Below are 26,333 nucleotides of genomic sequence, written 5' to 3'. Positions count from 1 at the left end.
TTCTACTTTTTTATCTGTAGGGAAGTGTAAGGAGGTCCATTTTGTCAACAGAAATGTACCATCATCATTGCCTGCAGCCTTAAACTGAAAATAAAAATATGAGACCCCATTCCATGTTTTATTTACCATTAGTATTACACATACAGTTCATTATCTCATACGTTTATTTTCAGTTTGGGTGCGCTGTAAATGACCTATTCCGTGCCCTGGAAGGAATGACCTTTGGAAGGGTGGCAGTTTGTGAACAATCGTCCTACAGACGAGCTGTACACCCCATCCTAGCAACGTGTTTTGCTGTATGGAAGCTGTGGGGGGGGGGGAAGGGTGGCGTTGGTAAGCGTAGACTCTCAAGTGGCTTTCTGTTGCACCGGGGATGGCAATCCAACCCGAAATAGTCACGAACAATCCTTTTGGCCGAGGAAAAGCTAATCTCTGAATGTAGCTTCATTGTCTCCTCAACTCGTCATCTGTCGTCCTGATGAACAGGCTCCAACGGATTCTGACAGATCGCTTACAGATCAGCCACACTGAGCTGTGCCGGGAGCCGGCTGCAGAGGGCCTAGTTAAATCCAATTTATTAATGCAAATCACAGATAATTAGAGAAGAGAGTAGAGCTGGATAATCTTCTCCATAGGGCACGCTCCACGGAGCAAGTGATAAGAACCGGACCAAAGGGGAAGGCAGGGCCTCGGAGATTAGCAAATTAGCTTTGCTTCATTAGAACGGGAATAATATTAGGCTTACGATGAGACGCACTGGAGACAGGAGGCCGATAATTGCTACCTAGCTTTGTTCCGGACGAAGCCTTTGTCCCGACGAGACGATTTCAGAGTATTTCTATACTGTGGAAGGCAGTTTAATCTCCACTTTGTTCTAGAGTTGCCATTAAAGCAAGTCTAAGCTCTTTTGACAGTAATATAAAACGAACTCAGTGTCGTCCCCATTGAGTCCAACAAAAGGATTATTCCACAAGATAGCAAAAAAGGGAAGCTGATATCTCGTAATTAACTGGTTTCTATTGCCTGGCAATTCTTTCTGTTAAAACCAGCGCCGGTTCTAGCTACAACGTGGGCCCCGGGGCAAAAGTAACTTAGGGGGCCCCCCAGGAGTGCACTTCCCCCCGTAGCCTCTGAGCCAACTCCAAGGACCCATCCAACCACACTCCCAGCCACAAAAAAATCATTAGGTGGCCATCATATGTCCCCAAAAGCATTGTTGGGGTCCCCATTATTCCCCTCCTCCTTTCCCTCACAAATCCAGAGTGTACACACATTGGGGTCTTACCTAATCCAGGCAGGACACAGGAGGCAACACCTTGTTCTACACCCTGGACTTCTACCCACAATGCCTCTCTTGCTCATTTCCTGCAGGCATGTATGGGGTCATCATAGCTGGAGGGGCGTGGACACAGTAAGCAGCACCGTGCTCTACACTCTGGACTCCTCCCCACCACACCTCTCTTCCTCGTTACCTGCAGGCATGCATCGGGTCACCCTAGCTGGAGGGGAGGAACACAGACCTTGGGGGCCCCTTTAGGCTCTGGGGCAATTGCCCCCTTTGCCTCTGTGGAAGCGCCGACCCTGGGTAAAGCAGTGGTCGATTTACTTTCCAATGACAACAAGGTTTATTGATCTGGTGGGTTAGCTAAAGCTACGCCAAAGGTTTTGGATTGATGACGTGTATTGAGGTGTTGAGTTGGCAATAGAGTTGCCATCTTGTTTTGCATGATGTGTTTTGATGGTGGTTAAGCCACAGTACAGCCATCTTTTGCTGCTCTGGCAATTTCTGTTGGCGGTGCTAGGTGGCCCTCGGGCAGCCATCTTGTATAGCACTGGCAATAAGTATAGATGTGTTGGGTTGGACCGAGCTAAGCCATGTTGTTCTGTATTGACTGTGTGCACTGATGTGTGGAGACAACCATCTTTTGCTGCATTTACGATTTCTTCACACAAATGGGCAAACAGAAACTATCTTTTGTTGCAATGATAATCTGTGTGAATTGTTTGGCAACAGCATAGCCATTTATCAGTTGCATGTACAATGTTCTTGTTAATGTTTTAGGTTGGTTATAGAGCAGCCATTTTGTGCTGCATGAACAACATGTGTTCTTGTGCTAGATTGGCCATACGTCAGCCATTTTGTGTTTCATGTTTGGAATGTTCACAGAGCAGTCATTGCTTGGACAATGTGTGTTTATGTATTAAGCTGAACACAAAGCAGCCATTTTGTGTTGCAAGGACATTGTATGTTGATGCATTTGGTTGGTTATAGAGTACCCTTCTTCTGCTGCATGGATAACCTACGTTGATGTGAAACAATGGTCAATGTGCTACACAAACGTGTTTTGATTTGTTAAGTTGGACATAGAGCAGCTATTTCGTGTTACAAGGGCAATGAGTGTTGCTGTGTTAGGTTGGCTGCAGAGCAGCCATCTTCTGCTGCATGGACAATGTGTGTCTGTGTGCGGAGTTGGCCATACAGCAGCCATGTTCTGTAAGACTGACACAATGTTTGTTGACCTGAAACCGTTTTTGTTTTAGAATTTGACTGATATTCCCAACCTTGAGGAGGAACTCCTTTACTGGCTGAGATTATTCTGTCTGAGACAAAAATTGAGACAGCCTTGAGAAGACGCAGATAGGATCTCCTCGCGGCCTCGACGATGAACATGCCCATCCCTCAAAAGTCAGGAGGCTCCCGGCATTGGCCATCTTGGATGAGCCCAGTCCCTGAAATGTTCACCTCATAGACAGAAATGCATTGAGTGATGTGAGTGCACAAGTGAGTGTTGCCTTTCCTCGATCCTTGATCCTTAGCGGTCTTCGGCTCTTGGAGGATAGTCATTCTTCAGTCAGTGTAGGTGGATCCTGGGAGCTCATTGGTGAGCGTGTGCCAGTGCTCTGCCCTCTGATTAGTGGAAGAGACACACTCCATCCAGTGCTTTAGACACTCCCCTTTAGCATTTACTCCAAGAGTAACGCCCCCTGTAAAAGAAAATGTAAAAGGGTTAAAATGTCCCAGAGGCAAAACTCGGGTCAAAAAGCAAATAGATAAAAATAGGAAAGCCTTTGGATCATGTAGTGGCATCCCACACTGTCCTCCTGACCACCGGACCCCCCAAAAAATCCCCTTCATGCACAAGCGTGGCAGTACTGTGAGCGGCCATGCTACTGCACAAGCGTGGCTGTGCTCGCATGGGTGCAGCACAGCCACACTTGTGCAAAAATAGGAGCTTGGTCTGGATGTTCCAGAGGGGCCATAACCCAGCAGGAGCGAGGATGGCATGGGAAGCCACTGCAGTATCCAGAGGCTACCCTCTTCCTAGGCAAGTATGTGTTTTTTGACCAGAAGTTTGACTTGGGTTCACTTTTGGCCTTGAGTGTAAAGTGTACAAGCAATACATAAATCAGACACCTCTTTATAAGCGATAAAGGCTGGTTCACACTAGAGCTAGAATAGCTGCATTCCAAAGCACCGACCAACACGGAGGACTGTACATGAGGATGGATCCTATCTTAAGCATTGGATCCGTTTAGACATGTTCTGACATATCCCACTCATCCATTGTCCATAGTCTCCATTGCAGTGGCGGAATACAAGGTTCCTGTACGACTTTTTCTGGACCTTGGATGGAAGTCAGACATCTCATAGATATCAATGCTTTCCATGACATGTCCGTTACGATGGACTCAACGGAGTAGTCAGAACTTGCTTGGATGGCACAGCAGAAACATCAGATCTGCTCTGCTGTCCACTCGTGGATCAGCCTAATCATGAAAGCCCAACTCCAGGAGAAACGTTTAGTTTTGGATAGTGTGGAAAAGGCAGGGGCGTAACTACAGAGCAGCAGGTCCTGCAACTGCAGGGGGGCCTAGAGCTGTAAGGGGGCCCCAAATACTACTTCAGTCCCTCTGATAAAGGGGTCCATCCTTCAGATCTGGTGTTTTTTTGGCTACACTTGTTATGGGTGAGAAGATCCTGATGGCCACACTTGTTTTTTGACCCTTGTGAGATGGGCCCCTAGGCTGTCAGCTTCTCAAGTGTTTAGCAAGGGAAAGGGGTGAAAATTGGGGGCCCCATTAAAGTTTTACTATGGGGCCCCATGATTTATAGTTATGCCCCTGAGAAAAGGAGTTTGTATTAACTCCTGTCTTTGGCCCCATTGGGGAGATTTTCACTCGTTGCCTGTCTCTGGGGCCTCCATGCCCTTAAAGCGGAATATAACCCTGCATTTCAACTTTGCTCTAAAACATTATTTACAGTATATTATATGCAACCAGCATTTTTTTTTACTAGACCAGCATTGGAAGGGTTAAACACAGAGGTTTAAAGTTCGGTGGAGAGATATGCAGAAGTTCAAATTGTTACATTCTATTTAGTTATATGTATCTATTGAGAAATGTTACACACTCTTTGGCTGTCCTCCAGCTCCTTCTCAGTCAGAGAGATGAGTCAGATTCAACACTTAGATACATTTATGTAAACAAAATGTATCTATTTCAGCTTCGGATGCCTCTGCAGAAATCTCCAGGAACTTTAATGCACTGTGTAACCCTTCCAATGCTGGTCTAGTAAAAAAAAAAAAATGCTGGTTGCATATAATATACTGTAAATAATGTTTTAGAGCAAAGTTGAAATGCAGGGTTATATTCCGCTTTAAAGAGACAGTGAAGCGAGAAAAAAAAGTATGATATATAGTACAGTTAAGAAATAAAACATTAAGAGCAGAGTCATAAGTCTAATATTGTTTCCAGTACAGGAAGAAACTCGTGCTGTTATCTATGCAAAAGAACCATTGAGCTCCACCACTTTCAGACCTGGAACCCACTACAAATCGCTATCGCAACCGCTAGCGTTTTTAATGAGCGTTTTGTAAGCGATAATATGAACGTTTTCTGGAGATTTTGGTAGCAATTTTAAAAAGTATAAGCTTTTTTGCCTGCAATTGTGTAGCGATTTGCGATTAGCGTTTTTAATTCTGATTGGACAATGTGGACAGTACAATACATTTGTTATGTAAGTAGAACAAATAGTTATCTACTTATATATTTTTTTTTTCCTGGGATAGAGTGGCTGTCTCTGCTGCTTTAGTGAGCAGAGTGAAACACTAGGTGTGGGGGCTCCCCTCAGTTTATATACCAGCACTCTCCAGCTGTCTGCAGTGGGGTGCAGAACGTTGCCTGGAGGAATGACATGGCATCTAACTTCACAAATAGTGCTGCATTCACTGCTGGTGGGTCCAGAAGCTCCTATGGGGGTGGCCGCTTGGGCAGGTTTGCCTAATCACATGTGCTGTGATTTCCCCGTAAGCTGGATAGCTGCATTGTGGTCTGTAAGGTTGTCTATTTAAAGAGTAACTGTCGGGCATAAAATCAAAAATCAATTCTTTATTTTTATTTTTATCTGGTAAACCAGTAATAAGAATGCTAATCAGGCAATCCAAAAGTTAAAATCAATATTACTTTTCTTGTTGATAACTGATCATTCCCCAGTTTACATGACTCTTATTTGGTACACACAACATTTGGTACACAAAAGAGAAGTTGCAGGGCATGCTGGGTTGTCTTTTTTTTTTTTGCTTCCCTACTTCCCCCTCAGACTTAACTAATGCAGCCTGATTGGCTGAAGCCCCTTTCCCTCCTGTTTTCCCCTCCCACACCTCTGTTCCTCTCTGATTGGCCAAAATTTCTCAGGCTGAAACAATTCACTTTCTATGGTGAAGGGCGGGCAAATCAGGCAGAGGAGACTAAGGGCGGATATTACATCACGACTGGCTTCAAAATAACCACAGTAAATATGGAAACTGTCTAGAATAGGATTCTCTACTTTTCCTTTATAAAGCAACAGGAAAAATAATGACAGTACTCACCACCAGTAGCTAATTTGCAGGCTGTAATAATGTGTTTATTCTTTGCTCTGCTGTTAATCCGTAGTAATGCCTGGAACCCACTACAAAGCGCTATCGCAATCGCTTGCATTTTTAATGAGCGTTGTGCAAGCGATTTCATGAGCGTTTTTTGGCGATTTTGGTAGCGAATTTAAAAAGTGTCAGCTTTTTGCCAGCGATTGTGTAGCGATTTGCGATTAGCAGTTTTAATTCGGATTGGTCCTTTCAATTAATTTAAATTGTTTTTACAGTGTCCCGTAATTTAACCCATTCAGGTTCCGTCGTTTTCACTTGAGAAATGTTCACCTCCCATTCATTAGCCTATAACTTTATCACAATGAACTGATCTATATCTTGTTTTTTCCGCCACCAATTAGGCTTTCTTTGGGGGGTACATTTTGCTAAGAGCCACTTTACTGTAAATGCATTTTAACAGGAAGAATAAGAAAAAAAACGGAAAAAATCATTATTTCTCAGTTTTCAGCCATTATAGTTTTAAAATAATACATGCCTCCATAATTAAAACTCACGTTTTGTATTTGCCCATATGTCCCGGTTATTACACCGTTAAAATTATGTCCCTATCACAATGTATGGCGACAATATTTTATTTGGAAATAAAGGTGCATTTTTTTCCGTTTTGCATCCATCACCATTAACAAGTTTAAAATAAAAAAAATATAGAAATATTTCATCTTTACATTGATATTTAAAAAGTTTAGACCCTTAGGTAAATATTTACATGTTTTTTTTTATTGTTATTTTTTTTTTTTATATTAAACATTTTATTTGGGTATTTTTGGGAGGGTGGGATGTAAAGTATAGTTTTATAACGTAATTGTGTGTTATGTTTAACTTTTTTTTAATTTTAGTTGTAGTTTTACTTTTTGGCCACAAGATGGCGGCCATGAGTTTGTTTACATGACGTCACTCTAAGCGTAACTCACGCTTAGAGTGACTCATCGGGGAGGGAACGGCCAGAAAAGGCGCAGCTTCCGAGAGAAGCTGTCGCTTTTTCAGCGGGGGAAAGGAATCAGTGATCGGGCACCATAGCCCGATACATTGATTCCTTGGCTACCGAATCCGCGGCCGGGAGTGCGCGTGCGCGATCGGCCGCGGGAGTGCGCGGTAGCGCGCATGGTTCCTGGACGTAGTTTCTACGTCCAGGAACCAAAATAGGTTAAGAACGCTAGCAAATCGCTCTGTATAGCGATTCTTGAGCGATTACGCCAGCGTTTATATACTTTACATTGCAGGAACGCTAATGTAAAGCGCTAACGCTCAAAAATGCTGCATGTCCTGTGATAGAGATTTTGCTAATCGCAATCACTCCAAGTGGAATTTGGCCCATCCATTAACATTAGCTAAGCGTTTAGGGAAATCGCTTCCTAAACGCTCAAAAAATCGCTCTAGTGGGTTCCAGCCCTAAAAGTCGCAGTGAGCTCTGTCTTCTGAAGCTTATTATCTCAAGTGTCTGGCACTGTATTGTTTGTTTTCCTGCAGAGGACAGGTCAATAGTTCACTGGCCTGCGCTGTAAAATCACTTAGAATGCTGAGTAGTGTGTAAACTGCAAATATTAGAGAATAATGCAATGTTATAAAAAAAAAAACTATATAACTGAAAATAAAAATATGAGAATATTTTCTTTGCTACTAATGTTCTAGTAATTATCCGTATTACACAACCAATTCATTATATCACAATTATATCAGTGTCTCTTTAATGGGAACATTTGTATTCTCAGGGCAGAGAATGAGGTACCAGGACAGTGTGCTCCAGGCATCATTTTACCACCTCTATGTAGTGAGAGTTTACCTAAACAATTATTATTATTATTTAGTATTTATATAGCGCTGACATCTTCCACAGCGCTGTACAGAGTATATTGTCTTGTCACTAACTGTCCCTCTGAGGAGCTCACAGTCTAAACCCTACTATAGTACTATGTCTGTATTGTGTAATGTATGTATCGTAGTCTAGAGACAATTTTAGGGGGATGCCAATGAACTTATCTGTATGTTTTGGGGGTGTGGGAGGAAACCTGAGTGCCCGGAGGAAACCCACGCAGACACGGGGAGAACATACAAACTCCTTGCAGATGTTGACCTGGCTGGGATAAGAATGGTTGGCAAATCATAATTGAAAGTGTGTGCCAAGCTTAAAGAGAGACTGAAATCTCTCAAAATACAGATTTCTATTTAAAAAATCTCTTTAATATCAATGCACTAACTGAAATGCCGCATCCCCGCTGCTGAACACTAACTACATCACCCCAAACTCCCCGGGGCACATTGCAGGGAGCGCTTCTGTGAAGAGGCAGAGCTTTGGGCTGTAGCTTTGCCTCTACACGCGTCCATCAGCACGGGACGCTGCCTCTCCCCGCCCCTCTCAGTCTTCTTTCACTGAGAGGGGTGGGGAGAGGCGGAGATCCGCCGGCAGATTGACGCGCATGGAGGCAGAGCTACAGCCCAAAGCTCTGCCTCCCTGGGAGAGTTTGGGGGGATTTAGTTAGTGTTCAGCAGCGGAGATGCGGCGTTTTAGTTAGGGCATTGATATTAAAGAGATTTTTTAAATAAAAACCTGTATTTTGAGAGACTTCAGAGTCTCTTTAAAGCATAGTACCCACCTTCAATTTTGATTGGCCAATTCTACCACCTCCATGTAGTATGAGGTCCAACAGATAATGAATGCTATGAGCAGATTGTGTAGGCAAGTTCTCATACTAAACGGAGGTGGTAAGATTGGTCGGTGATTGGCCAGTCAAGTTGAAGGTGTATACCAGGCTTAAAGCTGAAATTCAACAACCCAGAACTAGTGTGTTGGCCTGTATAGACTGTCAATGAGATGCCAAAAATGTTCACCTGCATAAGATGTAATGTAGGTTTAAACTGGGCCAATCAAAAATTGTCGGACCTTTCCATTAGTATTACATTTCTACTCGGGTCAGAATTATTTGTCTCTCTTTGACTCCCTCTGCTGACAGTGGTCAGAAGGCGGCAGTTTCCATTGAAGGCATTTTTGTTCCCACAGAAGACATTGCCTTCTGTCACAGGTCGTTTCGGAAGCATTTCTCACCTATGAAGTCGTTGGACTTTCCGAGGTCATAGTCCCACACCGTCACCTCCAGGTTCCTCTTCTGAAGATCCGCCAGACTGATTTTATAGAAGAATTCCTGGCCAGTGAGAGAGACAAGACAACATGACTGACCAGTTAATAGGATCCGTGACGACATATAAGGTAGTCACTAAGATTTGGTGCTGTACAGAGATCACTGAGATTTGATGCTCTGCAGAGTCACTGAGATTTGATGCTCTGCAGAGAGTCACTGAGATTTGGTGCTCTGATGAGGTTACTGAGAGTCGGTGCATGATGGAGGGGTATCTCAAAACGGGTTAGGGAGGGGAACAATGGACTCGGCAGCCGAATGTCTCTTAGCAATCCAGCACCTGACTAATGATAGATTCTCGGGTCAAGAACACTTGCATATTAGTACTAGCCTTAAAGAAAACCTGAACTGAAAATTAAAAGTCAAAATAAACATACACAGGCCATATGTACCTCCCGTGTAGTATACTCCTCAATCTCTTTCTCCTCTCCCGTGTCCTGTTCATCCACTGTGATCAAGGGAATTCTCCGTCCTCCATTTTGAAAATGGCCAATACCCCATAACAGCTTTCTGGTCAGCACACTGTTAAACTGTAACATTGCCCACTTGAGCCATAGGGAAACCTAGACATTACCGGCCACATCAGTTGTCCACTCAGCTATAACTGACAGCAACTGATATATAACTGACAGCAACTAATATATTTCAGTTCTGACAAAATGTTGTCAGAGCTGGAAGGGATCACTGTAAGAAGAAAATGGTGAGCTTCTGAGAGGAACTGATGGCAAGGTAACTATTTAATGTTCATTTTAAGTTACCTCATGTGTTTATTTTAAATAATTTTACTCAGTACAGGTTCCCTTTAAGTCTGCAACATCTCATGTCCCCAGGAGATACCATGTGCCAGCAGGTGTCCCATCCCACCTGAGGCTTCTTAAAGGGAGGGTCCAGGATGATTAAAAGCAAAAATCTACTTACCTGGGGCTTCCTCCTGCCCCTGACAGCCATCCTGTGCCCTCCCCGCAGCTCCGGTGGCTCCTGGTCCCCTCCGGTGCAGATGCCAACCTCGCCAGGTTGGCATTTACTTGTGCTTCAGTGTGCGGCTCATGTCGTACTGACGTCATCTGGACTGTGCTGTGCATCTGGACTGGACTGTGCAGGCGCAGAAGTACTGCACCTGCGCAGTACAGTCCGGATGACGTCAGCGCGACTCCTTGAGTCCCACGCTGAATCACAGGAGGCATTTTGTACCGGAGGGAACCCCGGGTCACCACTGCGGCGAGGGCACAGGACGGCTGCCGGGGGCTGGAGGAAGCCCCATGTAACAAAATGTTTGCTTTTTAACCAAAAATATACAAGTTTAATGGTTATTTGTGTAGAAGGAAGGCTCTGAATAGTCCCAAGGCTTACTATGTCCTCCTCGACCCCACCAGTTCTTCCTCTTCCTTTTCACAGCTGAGCTCCCCTCTGGGTATAGGCAGGGCCGGATTTGTACTTTTTACCGCCCTAGGCCACTGTCACCAGCCGCCCCGCTTCAGTATAGGTAGCAAGATGACTCCTCCCCTCTTCCCTCTAGTATAGGTAGCCTGATGACCCTCCAGGTATAGGTAACCAGATGATTCCTCCCCCTTTTCCTCCAGTATAGTTAGCCAGATGACCCCTCCCCCCTAGTATATGTAGCCAGATGACCCCTCCCCCCCCTTCCCTCCAGTGTAGGTAGCCAGATGACCCCTCCCCCCTTCCCTCTAGTATATGTAGCCAGATGACCCCTCCCCCCTTCCCTTCAGTGTAGGTAGCCAGATGACTCCCTTAATCCCCCCTTTCCCCACCCCCCACCTTTCAGTATAGGTAGCCAACTCGCCTTCACACCGCAGCAGCCATCAGTGTCACTCATTTCCCCACTCTTCTACAGTGCAGAAGCTTCCTCTTCCTCTCCATCTCCAATGATGCCCAAGTCCGTAGCTGCCGGCCACAATGCAAACGTGCACAGAGAGCAAGGTGGCCATTGCACAGGTGGCTGGCAGCAGAGTACCACAGTCAGGTGCTCGCCTGACCTCCCTGCATTGCAGCATTTGCAAGCTTGCAAATGCTGCACCAGTTTAGCTTGCTGCTTTGGTGCCCTTCCTCCTGTGGTGCCCTAGGCCATGGCTTTTTAACCTAAATCCGGCCCTGGGTACAGGCGCGACCATACTGTGCATGCAGAAGTATACCTGCGCCTGTGCATTAGCACGAAGCTGCTCGTTCTTGAGTGGCTACTGTGCAGGTGCAGCCGTACTTGTGCCTGGGCAATCAGGGCTAACCTTAAGGCTAACCTTAAATAGCATACATGACTTTTGGACTGACTGGCCCCGACAAGGAGTTTTGCAGTGTTACCTCATTAAATTCGGGGTTCAGGGTTTTCTTCTTCACGGCAGTTTTGTGTTTGGACTTCTTCTCCACATCCGGCTTCAGGTACCTGCGGGGAGGAGACCTAGAAGGTGAGGCTTGGCTCAAACTATGAGGCTGATTCGCAAAGCTTATCTCACGATGCATCTCACATTACTACATTTTCACCTTAACCAGGAGTAAACCTTATTCATGAGATTACAGAGAGATGAGAGGTTTATTTATAAAAATGAATGACCTCTCTCCTCGTGATGATCTCTCCTGAACTGTTTTAAAGAGAAACCGTAACCAAGAATTGAACTTCATCCCAATCAGTAGCTGATGCCCCCTTCCCCAGAGTCCCATTAGGGGGCTCTGTGTAGCCGATATTGTGGTGAAACCCCTCTTACAGTGTGATGTGGGGACCATGGTTCTAACATCACAATGTGGGAGCCTTGTTGCATTGTGGGAAATAACAGATGTTTCCAACTGCTAAAAATGCATCATCTCCTTCCACTGACATCACCTGCCAGCAGTAAAGATGTCGCCATGTGATAAATGTCAGAGTGTAAATCAGGGAGAGGAAAGACTTTACAATGGGCAAACACTGACTAAGGGCTTGTTCACACCTAGGGCGTTTTGCAGGTTTTTTTTTTATACATTGTAATGGAAGGTATAGGAAAAACGCAAACGCTCACAAAATTGCTTTGTGCTGCGATTGCGTTCACGTTTTTAAGAATAAATACAGAGGGGGAGATTTATCAATGTATTACCGACAGTTTTTTCTTCTTAATCTGTTCTAACCAGCAGGGAGAACAGTTCTGCATGATAATAAGAACCTTCTCAAATCCTAGTAATAGTGGCAATTTAGCATGAATTTCTGACGTCAGGAAGTGAAAAAACACAATCGCTCAGTAAAACCGCTTAGAAAAGCGCTTTCACACAAAAAGCAGCGCGCAGGTAATCGGGGGGAATCGGAAACAAAAATTGCATCAAAAAACGGCCACAAGAGTGGAACGCAATGGGAGCAAGGCCTTAGGGCTGGAACGCTTTTAAATCGCACAATTGCTGTGTGCAGCGATTCCTACAGCATTTGTGGTTTCCTCTGATTTGAAGTGATTTACAGTAAATTTAACAGCGCTTCTGATTAGCATTTTTTTTTTAAATAAACCTTATTATACTTATTACTTTATGTATAATAAAGTCCCAATGTGTCTAACTTCCGTTCATAGCCCCGCCCCCTAATAGTCAATGGTGCTTCTCTAGGACCAATCAGAGAAGTGCCTCTCTGCTAGGGGGAGGGGCTATGGGCATAAGCCGGACAAAGACACTCGATAAGTATACCAAAATTAACTTCACTTTTGCAGCACTTCTATATGCATTGTTGAGCGCTACATGTCCTGCGATTAACCCCAGCATTTAAATTCATTGGCAAAGTGATTTTTGGAATTGTCGGCGGTCCAAAAACGCTGCCAAAATCGCCCTAGTGGGTCCGAGTCCTTTATCTGATTGGACCGTTCCCCCGGCTCAGAAGTGTATCAGGTCTTTCTGTGGGTTAAAAATTCTCACGCCACAAAGTGTGTGAGGCTTTGGAGAAGCAGAGTGAGTAAATGAAGCTGTCATAGCCTGCAAGCAGCCAATCGCATTGTTCTGTGCCATAAAGCGTGTTATAATGTATTCCAACAGACTCCCTACCCTGCAGACAGCTCCTCTTCCTCAGTCTACCGCACATCTGTCACTCCGGGCCCTGGGGAACTCATCAGCTAAAAATGCGTCACCTTGTTCCCCGGGGGGACAGAGCGTACACCTGCGCACTGGCACACACTACGCTCCAGCGGACTGACTAATACGCCACTGTCTGCGGGATATTCTCACAGACCCACAAACACAATGCTGGAATTTACACTGGGCTTATGAGAAAGACAGTGCTTTACCACGTACCTGCAATAAAGGGCGCCAGGGCAATAAGGGGTGATATTTTACTAACACTGTGGCCTTGTTCACAGTATAAATCGCCAGCGCTATCGCAAGCACTGAGCGATTTATCCAGAGTTTTTTACCCACTTCAGGATTCTGCGTACGCATAAGTACGCCCCTGAATCCTGAAGTGGATTCCATGGAAACGTTCCATGTCAGTTCACGGAGGGTGTCTCCGTGAACACCCTGCGAGCCGCCGATCGCGGCTCGCAGGGTAAATGTAAACACGCGGGGAAGATCTTCCCCGGTGTTTACATATATACGGCGCTGCTGTAGAGGAGATCGGCGATCCCCGGCCTCTAATTGGCCGGGGATTGCCGGCATCTGATAGGCTAACGCCTATCCCATCAGGCGCTGGACGGAAATCCGTCCTGCGCCGCTCACACAGGGAGGGAGAGGGAGGGAAGGGGAAGGAGGCCAGGAAGCGCTGCGGAGGGGGGCTTTGAAGAGCCCCCCCCGCAAGCGCAAGCAGCCGGCGGCGATCAGACCCCCCAGCAGGACATCCCCCTAGTGGGGAAAAAAGGGGGTAAGTCTGATCGCCCTGGCTGCTATCTGATCTGTGCTGCGGGCTGGAGAGCCCACGCAGCACCGATCAGCAAAAAACCACGTGGTACAGAAGTGGTTAAAGAGCTTTTCCCTACTTTTTGCGCGTAGAAAAGTGCTTTTGCTCAGCAATGTTATTTTTCCACTTCGTGACGTCAGTCAGGAAGTGAACTCTTTCACCCGGAAGTGAATAAATACAATGTATTTATTCATAGAAGCGCTGGGGAAATCACTATACAAAGCGTTTTTTTAAGCGCTTTGCCATTTCCCTATACTTTCCATTGAGCCAAAACGCTCAGAAAATGGTACAGGTAACACGTTTGCGCACATGTGAACACTGTCATAGGGAATCATTGCACAATCGCTTTTGGGGCGATTTCTAAAATCGCCAGCACTTACAAAAACCCACAATCGCTCATAGTGTGAACAAGCCCTGAGGCTCCCTTTACTCTTGCATTGGAATTTCATGTTGCATTACTCAGTCTTACCACAGGGTAACACAACGGCAATGCATTCAATGGAGCCAAGCACACTTACAGCCGGAGGTGCCCGATCAGTCGCCAAGCCGCCGCAAAGTCAACAGCACGTTACTGTCAGACTTCCATGGCGACACAGCAGTGGCGTAAAAAATTTAGGTCAATGGTAGAGTGACCAGACGTCCCGGATTGCCCGGGACACGTCCCGGATTCGGGGTCCGCTGTCCCAGGCTGCATGAGGTCCCGGGAAACGTCCCGCTTTTTAGCAGCGGGACGTCCCGGCCTCGGGACTCTGGCCACTCTATGCTTATGAACTGGCAGCGGCGTCTATAGACGCCGTGCCAGTTCATTGTCCGCAGCCCCGCTCCAGCCTCCTCTTCCGGTGTCTGTTCCGACACCGGCAGGCGAGCAGGGCTACGGCAAGATGGCTGCCGAAGCCCTGTACTGGAGACTATTGTGTCTCCAGTACAGGGCTTCAGGCGCCATCTTGCCGTAGCCCTGCTCTGCCAGGCTGTCAGCGCGGGAGACTTCAGGAGGAAGGAGGTCCCGGGAGCAGCGCGCCAGAGGCCGGAGACTTCTGCCAGGTGAGTAAATGCTTTCTTTTTCAGGTAAATGTTTGCCCGCATTGTTTCTTTTTCAGGTAAATGTTTGCCCGCATTGTTTCTTTTTCAGGTGAAATGTTTGCCTGCATTGTTTCTTTTCTGGGGAAATGTTTGCCCGCATTGTTTCTTTTCTGGGGAAATGTTTGCCCGCATTGTTTCTTTTCTGGGGAAATGTTTGCCCGCATTGTTTCTTTTCCAGGTGAAATGTTTGCCCGCATTGTTTCTTTTTCAGGTAAAATGTTTGCCCGCATTGTTTCTTTTTTGGGGAAATGTTTGCCCGCATTGCGTTTCTTTTCTAGGGAAATGTTTGCCCGCATTGTTTCTTTTTCAGGTGAAATGTTTGCCCGCATTGTTTCTTTTTTGGGGAAATGTTTGCCCGCATTGCGTTTCTTTTCTGGTGAAATGTTTGCCCGCATTGCGTTTCTTTTCTGGTGAAATGTTTGCCCGCATTGTTTCTTTTCTGGTGAAATGTTTGCCCGCATTGTTTCTTTTCTGGTGAAATGTTTGCCCGCATTGTTTCTTTTCTGGGGAAATGTTTGCCCGCATTGCGTTTCTTTTCTGGGGAAATGTTTGCCTGCATTGCGTTTCTTTTCTGGGGAAATGTTTGCCCGCATTGTGTTTCTTTTCTGGGGAAATGTTTGCCCGCATTGTGTTTCTTTTCTGGGGAAATGTTTGCCCGCATTGCGTTTCTTTTCTGGGGAAATGTTTGCCCGCATTGCGTTTCTTTTCTGGTGAAATGTTTGCCCGCATTGCGTTTCTTTTCTGGGGAAATGTTTGCCCGCATTGCGTTTCTTTTCTGGGGAAATGTTTGCCTGCATTGCGTTTCTTTTCTGGTGAAATGTTTGCCCGCATTGCGTTTCTTTTCTGGGGAAATGTTTGCCCGCATTGCGTTTCTTTTCTGGTGAAATGTTTGCCCGCATTGCAGTAATTTTCTGGTGAAATGTTTGCCCGCATTGCGATTATTTTGTACTGACATGTTGCCCGCATTGCGTTTATTTTGTACTGACATGGTTGCCCGCATTGCGTTTATTTTGTACTGACATGTTTGCCCGCATTGCGTTTATTTTGTACTGACATGTTGCCCGCATTGCGTTTATTTTGTGCTGACATGTTGCCCATTGCATTTAGTTTCTGGTGTCCGGGGTAACTGTTACTGCATTTATTATTTAATGGTCATAGATGGGTATGTTTGCTGCTTTGTGGTTATGGTATACTATTAGCATCACACAGTTTCTGCACACCCATGATGCAAAGTCTCGTTTGTCCACATCATGGCGTAAACACTGCTTTCTTATGCCTCTGTGTTACATCATTACGTTCAGAAGACGGAGCCGAAGTTGCTTTTAAAACATAATAATTCGGCCTCCAGCAATCGCTGGAAGCTGAATTATTTCATTCCCCCACAATCCATGGTGGCCTAGAGGGGGAATAGTAATTAATACGGCCAGGACTTGTGCAGAAGCAGGATAAGCCTTATACCGGCTGTATCCTGCGCCCAAGTCTACCAGCCCCAATTTCATATGTATGCCACCAGGTGCAGGTAAACCTCTCAATACACGGTAGATATAAAATGTATGTGTAAAATATTCGGAAGCATTCCGTCCCTTCCCTCTTATTGTAAACCATTTCTCTGCGCTCCAGAATGTGGTGACGTGCTTTGCCTATCTGCGGTCACCTGACTCAGAGGTGTGGCTGGATTGAAAGAGAAGTCCTTGGGCCGGTAATTCATCTCACACGGCCTGCCATCGATCTGTGCATTTATGTGGCTGTCTTGCGAGCGGATTTACATGCAACACCGCGTGAAATAAATAATAACCCACTTAGCATCGATCCGAGCGATCTCCAGAATAAGGCGCCGTTTTCTGACCTCGGGCCGGGAGGAGGAGGAGGGGGCGGGACACGAGTCGCCCCCTCAGCGTATCCATATTCATGTCTAGGTATTGATATCGACCCTGATAAACCTGCCTGCCGCGGGCCCTTATTAATGGCTCTCAGGATAATAGTTCAGCTCGGTGTGTGTTTAATATAAACCTGGCAGGTCTGGAGCTGTGCCAACTCAGCAGCCATGACAGCCTGTGGCCCATACGATGAAGGGACGCCGATATTTCCAGCGTACGCAGATCAAGGCATTAGAATTCAGCAGGTAGAGGGATTATACATGTCACAGAGAGAGGTGAGGGGGCGCTAATGAGTGTCGCGCACAGAGAGGAGAGGGCAATGATAAATGTGACACGGGACGGCAGTGAAGGTTATGCCTGAGGAATTCAAAATAATGGGTTTTTTTTATAAGCATCGATTTTGTTATGCTTTATTCAGGGCCGGTTGAAGTTTTAAAGCAGACCTGAACTCGGAATTTCCTCTCTGCTCTGAAAGATAAGCAGCAGCATAATAATCTTTAAATAAAAACATTTCTTTGTTACAACTGATACAAATCCTGCAGTAAATCTGCAGTGTCTCTACTTCCTGCTTTTATGGAAGCAGACATTTTACTATTATCCCGTGCTTTCAAATGAGCTTATCTGCCGTGGCAGTCAGGTGACACAGGGGAGAGATCAAATTACAACTTGTGATTAGTCACAGATGAGGGGGAATCAGACAGGCTGAACTCTCTAAATACATACAGGGTGTATTCCTCAGTTTTCCTTGTGTCCTGTGCCAGAGTTCAGGTCCTCTTTAACCTTCTGCCGTCCGCGTCACGCCAGTGGGCGTGGCCGCAGCGGCAGCCCCAGGACCGCCTAACGCCAATTGGCGTAAAGTCCTGGGGCTCTGTTTTGCATGAGATCGCGCGCATGGTGCGCGCGCATCTCATGCTCGGAGGGCGGAGCTCCGCCCCGCCTTCAGTCTCCGAGCGGCTGTTGCTGCTCGGGAGACTGTTAGACGGCGTGATCGCCGTCTATTTACTCTGTGCAGCGCTGCGATCAGCAGCAGCGCTGCACTGGGGACAGCCGTGTGACACGGCTGTCCCCATGGGGGACAAGAGAGCGATCGACTCTCATAGGCAGAAGCCTATGACAGCCGATCGCCGTAATTGGCCGGCTGTGGGGAGGGAGGGAGCGAGGGAGGGAAGGGATTTAAAGAAAGAGGGTTTTTTTAAAAAAAAGTGACAACACAAATATTTATAAAAAAAAAATAAACATGGGGGGAGCGATCAGACCCCACCAACAGAGAGCTCTGTTGGTGGGGAGAAAAGGGGGGGGGATCACTTGTGTGCTGAGTTGTGCGGCCCTGCAGCTTGGCCTTAAAGCTGCAGTGGCCAATTTTGGCTAAAAATGGCCTGGTCACTAGGGGGGTTTGGCCCTGCAGTCCTCAAGTGGTTAATGAGGCCCTGGGGTAAAGGTAACCTGCCCCTTGCCAACCTTGGAAAATCATTTTTACTGACAAAGCTCAAAAAATGTAAGGTACTGACAGAACATTTTACAGACGCCCCACGGGCAATACCCCGGGAACCACATGGGGCGCGAATGAGGATGAAAAGTGTGGATGCAGCGGTGGACAAGGGGGCAGGCAAAGTATTCGTGCGCGGGTATCGGGTGTCCATGTTTCCATCTCATTCGTGATTATCGCATTCCGTTACCGCCGCACACTCGATCAAGCGTGTCAGCCTGAGATTTTACAGCATGTCCAATCAATTCATGCAATCAATTTCAGCACGAAATTGGTTGAATTGTCGATGGGACATGCTCTTGGTGGCACCAAATTTCATCAGATTATCGAATCTGATGGTCGATCGGCCGCCAAGTCTACTGATGTCAAGTGGGTTGTAGGAGGGGCACTCGATCAAATGAGTCCGGGTGGCTGATACTGTGGCATAGGCAGAGCCACAGGCATGAACATCGATCAGGTATCTCAGCACCAGGGGCGTAACAATAGACCCTGCAAGGGATGCAGCCGGCGGGGGGCCCAGAAGCTGCAGAGGGTCCTGTGGGGGTAGAAGTTTATTTTCTCTGTCCTGAGAGACTGAAAACTAAACCCCCATATACACGCTCAACAGTGGTCTTTTATGCTTTTGTTGTGAAACAAGTTGAAACACCTACACAAAAGTATTTTACTATTGTTCAAACCGCTGATAAGACTGATAAGAAGTCAATCCAACAGTTGGATTGCAATTGCTCAGCACCTACTTCCTGTGACCACAAGTCCCGCCTCTTTATGTAGACACATGGTTTTTACGACATGTTCTTTTCTCTCCAACATGTTCATCCTTCTCTCCATCATTTCTCCCTCATTACATGTTTGATCTCTCTGTCTCTCAACGCCGGTTGCACTTTCTTTCTCTCCACCACTATTCTCACTCTAACTCACCTTTCACTGATTTCATCTCGATTTCTCTCCACCACTTTGCTGCTCTTGTTTCTCTGCTGCTTTACTCTCTGAGTTTCTGTTACCATTTTACTCTCTCGCTGCTCTATTTCTCCACTATTTACCACTTTACTCTCTCTCACTGCCAACTTGCTCTGTCTCTACCACTCTCATCCTACTATTCATAATGTTGCCTTTTCTCTCTCTTCCAATCCATCACTGCCACTTTGCTGTCTCTCTCCATCATTTTTGTCCTTCTCTGTATTTTTCTATCTCTATGCATTTTTTACCTTTCTCTGTCTCTCGCTGCTGTTTTCTCTCCCTCTCTCTTAGCTCCAGTGTTCTCTCTCTGCCCCATTTCTCCTTTCATTCTTCTATCCATAGCTTGGCTCTCCCACTCTGTCTCTTTTTGAAGGTGGCCATACATCTGTAGACTTTTCAGCCGATCGACTATCAGGTTAGATAATTATTGAATCTGATGAAAATTGGTGCCACCAAAACCATGCCCAATCGACAATTCGACCAATTTTGGGCCAAATTCATAGCTCCCACCTGTGCCTCTTTCAGAGGGACAGTCCCTCTTTGGGAGCCCTGTCCCTCATTCCTCCTCTTTTGTCCCTCTTTCAGGACTTTGTCCCTCTTTCTATGTAAATATATATATATCTACTAAAAAATGTGTTTGTTTGACTCTAAACTTTATTCCCATCCTTTATATTGATATATTACTAATTTTCAAATGTTATTATGAAGGAAAATGAACCGGGATAGAAAGGACCAGTGTGGTTTGTATTATGAAACAACATATTTTTCTAATTAAATATTTTTGGTATGCGTGACTAGGGGTGTGACAGGGGCGTGGCCAGGGGTGTGGCAGGGGCATGGCTTAAGTGTCCCTCTTTCTCATCTCAAAAAGTTGGGAGGTATGCAAATTGATTGATCGGAGATGCTGGAACAGGCCAACATTCTCATGGCAAAGGCGTGTGATCATTGCAAACAACGAACGCGACCAAGCCCCTGGCCGCTGCCCCCTAATGTTTTACGCCCCCCCCGGTGCCCAGGCAGTTATACTTCACCTGTCCTTTGTCCGCACTGAGTGTCCGTGCCCTAATTCCGCTTTTAGGCCCCACGTGACCACCGGCATATAGCACGTGGGGTGCATGTGATGTCACGCAAACATGCCACGTGCTATAACGCTGGCAACCACGTGCAGGTGCGAATGCAGAATTACAATGAGGCCACTCAGTGCAGGGAATGTATAACTGCACAGGGGAGGACATAAAACAATGCTCTCTGTCGCTGTCTCTGCCAAGTTGCTCTTTCTCTGCAACTTTGTTCCGTCTCTCTGACCCTCCATCTCTCTCTTTTTGCTCTCTTCCTCTCTCTCAGCTGTTTTATCCCCTCTTGTTGTCACTGCACCCTCTCTGCATCATAAACCTGCTGCTCATTCCACTCAAACTCCACCTGCACCCCAGCAGGCACACATCTGCCCATGGCCAAAATTCAGGCAAGGCCGCAAAGGCCATGGCCTAGGGCACAAGGAAAGCAAGTGGCAGGCTGTGGGCAGCAGAGTGGCAGCAGCAGTTAGCCTGCTGAACATTCTTCCTGTTGCACAGAGTTTGCACATAGCAGTTGGTGACTACCAATTTACAGTGATCTTTGAGCTGCCTGTCACTCAACAAATGTGCCACTCGCCTAGAGCTTACTATCAAATCCCTGCCATGTCACTAACTGTCCTCAGAGGAGTTTATAATGTAATCCCTGCCATCATGTCACTAACTGTCCCCAGAGGAGCTTATAATGTAATCCCTGCCATCATGTCATTAACTGTCCCCAGAGGAGTTTATAATTAGAGTTGGGCCGAACGGTTCGCCTGCGAACGGTTCCATGCGAACTTCAGTGGTTCGCGTTCGCGTCCCGCAGGCGAACCTTTGCGGAAGTTCGGTTCGCCCCATAATGCACATGGAGGGTCAACTTTGACCCTCTACATCACAGTCAGCAGGCCCAGTGTAGCCAATTAGGCTACACTAGCCCCTGGAGCCCCACCCCCCCTTATATAAGGCAGGCAGCGGCGGCCATTACGGCCACTCGTGTGCCTGCATTAGTCAGAGTAGGGCGAGCTGCTGCAGACTGTCTCTCAGGGAAAGATTAGTTAGGCTTAGCTTGTTCCTGTCTGGCTGCATACCTGTTCTGTGAACCCACCACTGCATACCTGTGCTGTGAACCCACCACTGCATACCTGTGCTGTGAACCCACCACTGCATACCTGTTCTGTTCAGTGGACCCGCCACTGTATACCTGTTCATTGAACCCACCACTGCATACCTGTGCTGTGAACCCACCACTGCATACCTGTGCTGTGAACCCACCACTGCATACCTGTGCTGTGAACCCACCACTGCATACCTGTTCTGTTCAGTGGACCCGCCACTGCATACCTGTTCTGTTTAGTGAACCGCCACTGTATACCTGTTCTGTTTAGTGAACCTGCCACTGCATACCTGTTCTGTTCAGTGAACCCACCGCATCAGTGCGCATACCTGTGCAGTTAAGTGAACCCGCCACTGCATACCTGTTCTGTTCAGTGAACCGCCACTGTATACCTGTTCTGTTTAGTGAACCCGCCACTGCATACCTGTTCTGTTCAGTGGACCCGCCACTGCATACCTGTTCTGTTCAGTGAACCCACCGCATCAGTGCGCATACCTGTGCAGTTAAGTGAACCCGCCACTGCATACCTGTTCTGTTCAGTGAACCGCCACTGCATACCTGTTCTGTTTAGTGAACCGCCACTGTATACCTGTTCTGTTTAGTGAACCCGCCACTGCATACCTGTTCTGTTCAGTGAACCCACCGCATCAGTGCGCATACCTGTGCAGTTAAGTGAACCCGCCACTGCATACCTGTTCTGTTCAGTGGACCCGCCACTGCATACCTGTTCTGTTTAGTGAACCGCCACTGTATACCTGTTCTGTTTAGTGAACCCGCCACTGCATACCTGTTCTGTTCAGTGGACCCGCCACTGCATACCTGTTCTGTTTAGTGAACCGCCACTGTATACCTGTTCTGTTTAGTGAACTCGCCACTGCATACCTGTTCTGTTCAGTGGACCCACCGCATCAGTGCGCATACCTGTGCAGTTAAGTGAACCCGCCACTGCATACCTGTTCTGTTCAGTGGACCCGCCACTGCATACCTGTTCTGTTTAGTGAACCCGCCACTGCATACCTGTTCTGTTCAGTGAACCCACCGCATCAGTGCGCATACCTGTGCAGTTAAGTGAACCCGCCACTGCATACCTGTTCTGTTCAGTGGACCCGCCACTGCATACCTGTTCTGTTTAGTGAACCGCCACTGTATACCTGTTCTGTTTAGTGAACCCGCCACTGCATACCTGTTCTGTTTTGTGGACCCGCCACTGCATACCTGTTCTGTTTAGTGAACCGCCACTGTATACCTGTTCTGTTTAGTGAACCCGCCACTGCATACCTGTTCTGTTCAGTGGACCCACCGCATCAGTGCGCATACCTGTGCAGTTAAGTGAACCCGCCACTGCATACCTGTTCTGTTCAGTGGACCCGCCACTGCATACCTGTTCTGTTTAGTGAACCCGCCACTGCATACCTGTTCTGTTCAGTGAACCCACCGCATCAGTGCGCATACCTGTGCAGTTAAGTGAACCCGCCACTGCATACCTGTTCTGTTCAGTGGACCCGCCACTGCATACCTGTTCTGTTTAGTGAACCGCCACTGTATACCTGTTCTGTTTAGTGAACCCGCCACTGCATACCTGTTCTGTTCAGTGAACCCACCGCATCAGTGCGCATACCTGTGCAGTTAAGTGAACCCGCCACTGCATACCTGTTCTGTTCAGTGGACCCGCCACTGCATACCTGTTCTGTTTAGTGAACCACCACTGTATACCTGTTCTGTTTAGTGAACCCGCCACTGCATACCTGTTCTGTTCAGTGGACCCGCCACTGCATACCTGTTCTGTTCAGTGAACCCACCGCATCAGTGCGCATACCTGTGCAGTTAAGTGAACCCGCCACTGCATACCTGTTCTGTTCAGTGGACCCGCCACTGCATACCTGTTCTGTTTAGTGAACCACCACTGTATACCTGTTCTGTTTAGTGAACCCGCCACTGCATACCTGTTCTGTTCAGTGGACCCGCCACTGCATACCTGTTCTGTTCAGTGAACCCACCGCATCAGTGCGCATACCTGTGCAGTTAAGTGAACCCGCCACTGCATACCTGTTCTGTTCAGTGGACCCGCCACTGCATACCTGTTCTGTTTAGTGAACCCGCCACTGCATACCTGTTCTGTTCAGTGAACCCACCGCATCAGTGCGCATACCTGTGCAGTTAAGTGAACCCGCCACTGCATACCTGTTCTGTTCAGTGGACCCGCCACTGCATACCTGTTCTGTTTAGTGAACCGCCACTGTATACCTGTTCTGTTTAGTGAACCCGCCACTGCATACCTGTTCTGTTCAGTGGACCCACCGCATCAGTGCGCATACCTGTGCAGTTAAGTGAACCCGCCACTGCATACCTGTTCTGTTCAGTGGACCCGCCACTGCATACCTGTTCTGTTTAGTGAACCCGCCACTGCATACCTGTTCTGTTCAGTGAACCCACCGCATCAGTGCGCATACCTGTGCAGTTAAGTGAACCCGCCACTGCATACCTGTTCTGTTCAGTGGACCCGCCACTGCATACCTGTTCTGTTTAGTGAACCGCCACTGCATACCTGTTCTGTTCAGTGGACCCGCCACTGCATACCTGTTCTGTGAACCCGCCACTGTATACCTGTTCTGTTCAGTGAACGCACCGCATCAGTGCGCATACCTGTGCAGTTAAGTGAACCCACCTACCTACGTGAGTGCACGCAGTGTGATATACCACTCCGTGCATACCCGATATGGACAAAACAGGTAGAGGAAGAGGTAGTGGCAGAGCCAGAGGAAGGCCACCCGGCAGGTCTGCGCGAGGTCGTGTAAATGTAATTTCGTGTGGACCTGGCCCACAGTACAGTGCTCGGAAGAAGGCACGTCCCATCACCTCCCAAGATTGTCAGGACGTGGTTGAGTATTTAGCGACACAGAACACCTCATCTTGCTCAGCCATCAGTGCTACTACTAGCACCACTTCCGCTGCATTTGACACTTCGCAAGAATTATTTAGTGGTGAAATCACTGATGCACAGCCATTGTTGTTACAGCCAGATGAATTTTCACCAGCTCATATGTCTGAGTTACATGGCAACATTATGGATGTAACGTGTAAGGAGGATGAAGGACCTACTGATGTTGGTGCATGTTTGGATTTGTCTGAGGCAAGCGAAGCTGGGCAGGATGATTACGATGATGCCGATGATAGGGATCCTCTGTATGTACCCAATAGAGGAGATGAAGAGGGGGACAGTTCAGAGGGGGAGTCAGAGAGTAGGAGGAGGAGAGAAGTTGCTGAAAGAAGCTGGGGCAGCTCTTCGTCAGAAACAGCTGGTGGCAGTGTCCGGCACCATGTATTGCCACCTATGTACAGCCAGCCAACTTGCCCTTCAGCATCAGCTGCTGAGGTCCCCATAGTGCCCACATCCCAGGGTGGCTCAGCGGTGTGGAAATTTTTTAATGTGTGTGCCTCAGATCGGACCAAAGCCATCTGTTCGCTCTGCCAACAAAAATTGAGCCGTGGAAAGGCCAACACTCACGTAGGGACAAGTGCCTTACGAAGGCACCTGGAGAAAAGGCACAAACAGCAATGGGATGGCCACCTGAGCAAAAGCAGCAGCAGCACACAAAAGCAAAGCCACCCTCCTTCTCCTCTTCCTCCTCCATCAGGTGCATTATCTGCTTCTGCCGCTTTCTCCCTTCCACCTTCACAGGCACCCTCCTCCACTCCGCCTCTGCCCTTGAGCGGTTCCTGCTCCTCTGCCCACAGCAGCAGTCAGGTGTCCGTGAAGGAAATGTTTGAGCGGAAGAAGCCAATTTCGGCCAGTCACCCCCTTGCCCGGCGTCTGACAGCTGGCGTGGCGGAACTGTTAGCTCGGCAGCTGTTACCATACCGGCTGGTGGACTCTGAGGCCTTCCGTAAATTTGTGGCCATCGGAACACCGCAGTGGAAGATGCCAGGCCGCACTTATTTTTCGAGAAAGGCCATACCCCAACTGCACCGTGAAGTTGAGAGGCAAGTGGTGTCATCTCTTGTGAAGAGCGTTGGGTCAAGGGTACACCTGACCACGGATGCCTGGTCTGCCAAGCACGGGCAGGGCCGCTACATTACCTACACAGCCCATTGGGTGAACCTGGTGGTGAACGATGGCAAGCAGGGCGCAGCGGACCAAATTGTGACACCTCCACGGCTTGCAGGCAGGCCTCCTGCCACCTCCTCTCCTCCTGCTACATGCTCTTCGCTGTCCTCCTCCTCCTTGGCTGAGTGGCAGTTCTCCTCTCCAGCTACACAGCCCCAGCTCCGCAGGGCCTATGCTGCATGCCAGGTACGACGGTGTCACGCCATCTTAGACATGGCTTGTCTCAAAGCGGAGAGTCACACTGGAGCAGCTCTCCTGGCTGCTCTTAAGAAACAGGTGGATGAGTGGCTGACCCCGCACCACCTGGAGATAGGCAACGTGGTGTGCGACAACGGCAGCAATCTGCTTGCCGCTTTGCATATGGGGAAGCTGACACACATACCCTGCATGGCACATGTCATGAATCTAGTGGTTCAAAGATTTGTGGCAAAGTACCCTGGCTTAGCGAATGTCCTGAAGCAGGCCAGGAAGTTCTGTGGGCATTTGAGGCGGTCTTACACAGCCATGGCACGCTTTGCGGAAATTCAGCGCAAAAACAACATGCCGGTGAGACGCCTCATTTGCGATAGCCCGACTCGCTGGAACTCGACCCTGCTCATGTTCTCCCGCCTGCTAGAACAGAAGAAAGCCGTGACCCACTACCTCTACAACTACAGTAGAATGAAACAGTCTGGGAAGATGGGGATGTTCTGGCCCGACAACTGGACACTGATGGAGAATGCATGCAGGCTCATGCGGCCGTTTGAGGAGGTGACCAACCTGGT

At 47.6% G+C, this 26,333-nt stretch overlaps 1 protein-coding gene and 1 long non-coding RNA gene across 2 annotated transcripts in view; one reads left to right on the top strand and one right to left on the bottom strand.

Moving 5' to 3' along the window:
- Positions 1-104: 104 nt before the first annotated feature.
- Positions 105-26,333, bottom strand: part of DOC2A (double C2 domain alpha) — a 142,385-nt gene continuing 116,156 nt past the window's right edge. The window contains exons 9-11 of the mRNA XM_068243785.1: positions 11,369-11,450; positions 8,965-9,061; positions 105-2,985 (exon numbers count right to left, since the gene is read on the bottom strand). Of these exons, the coding sequence (XP_068099886.1) occupies positions 2,849-2,985; positions 8,965-9,061; positions 11,369-11,450 (316 nt within the window). The 3' untranslated portion in view covers positions 105-2,848. The remainder of the gene's footprint in view (positions 2,986-8,964; positions 9,062-11,368; positions 11,451-26,333) is intronic.
- The window catches only part of LOC137524196 (uncharacterized), a 51,550-nt gene continuing 34,142 nt past the window's right edge, over positions 8,926-26,333 (top strand). Inside the window, exon 1 of the long non-coding RNA XR_011022643.1 lies at positions 8,926-9,126. This is a non-coding gene — a long non-coding RNA (uncharacterized lncRNA). The remainder of the gene's footprint in view (positions 9,127-26,333) is intronic.

Source organism: Hyperolius riggenbachi, chromosome 7 (assembly GCF_040937935.1).
Source record: "Hyperolius riggenbachi isolate aHypRig1 chromosome 7, aHypRig1.pri, whole genome shotgun sequence".
In the NCBI taxonomy this organism is placed as follows: Eukaryota; Metazoa; Chordata; class Amphibia; order Anura; family Hyperoliidae; genus Hyperolius; species Hyperolius riggenbachi.
This window is presented reverse-complemented; position numbering and strand designations above follow the sequence as displayed.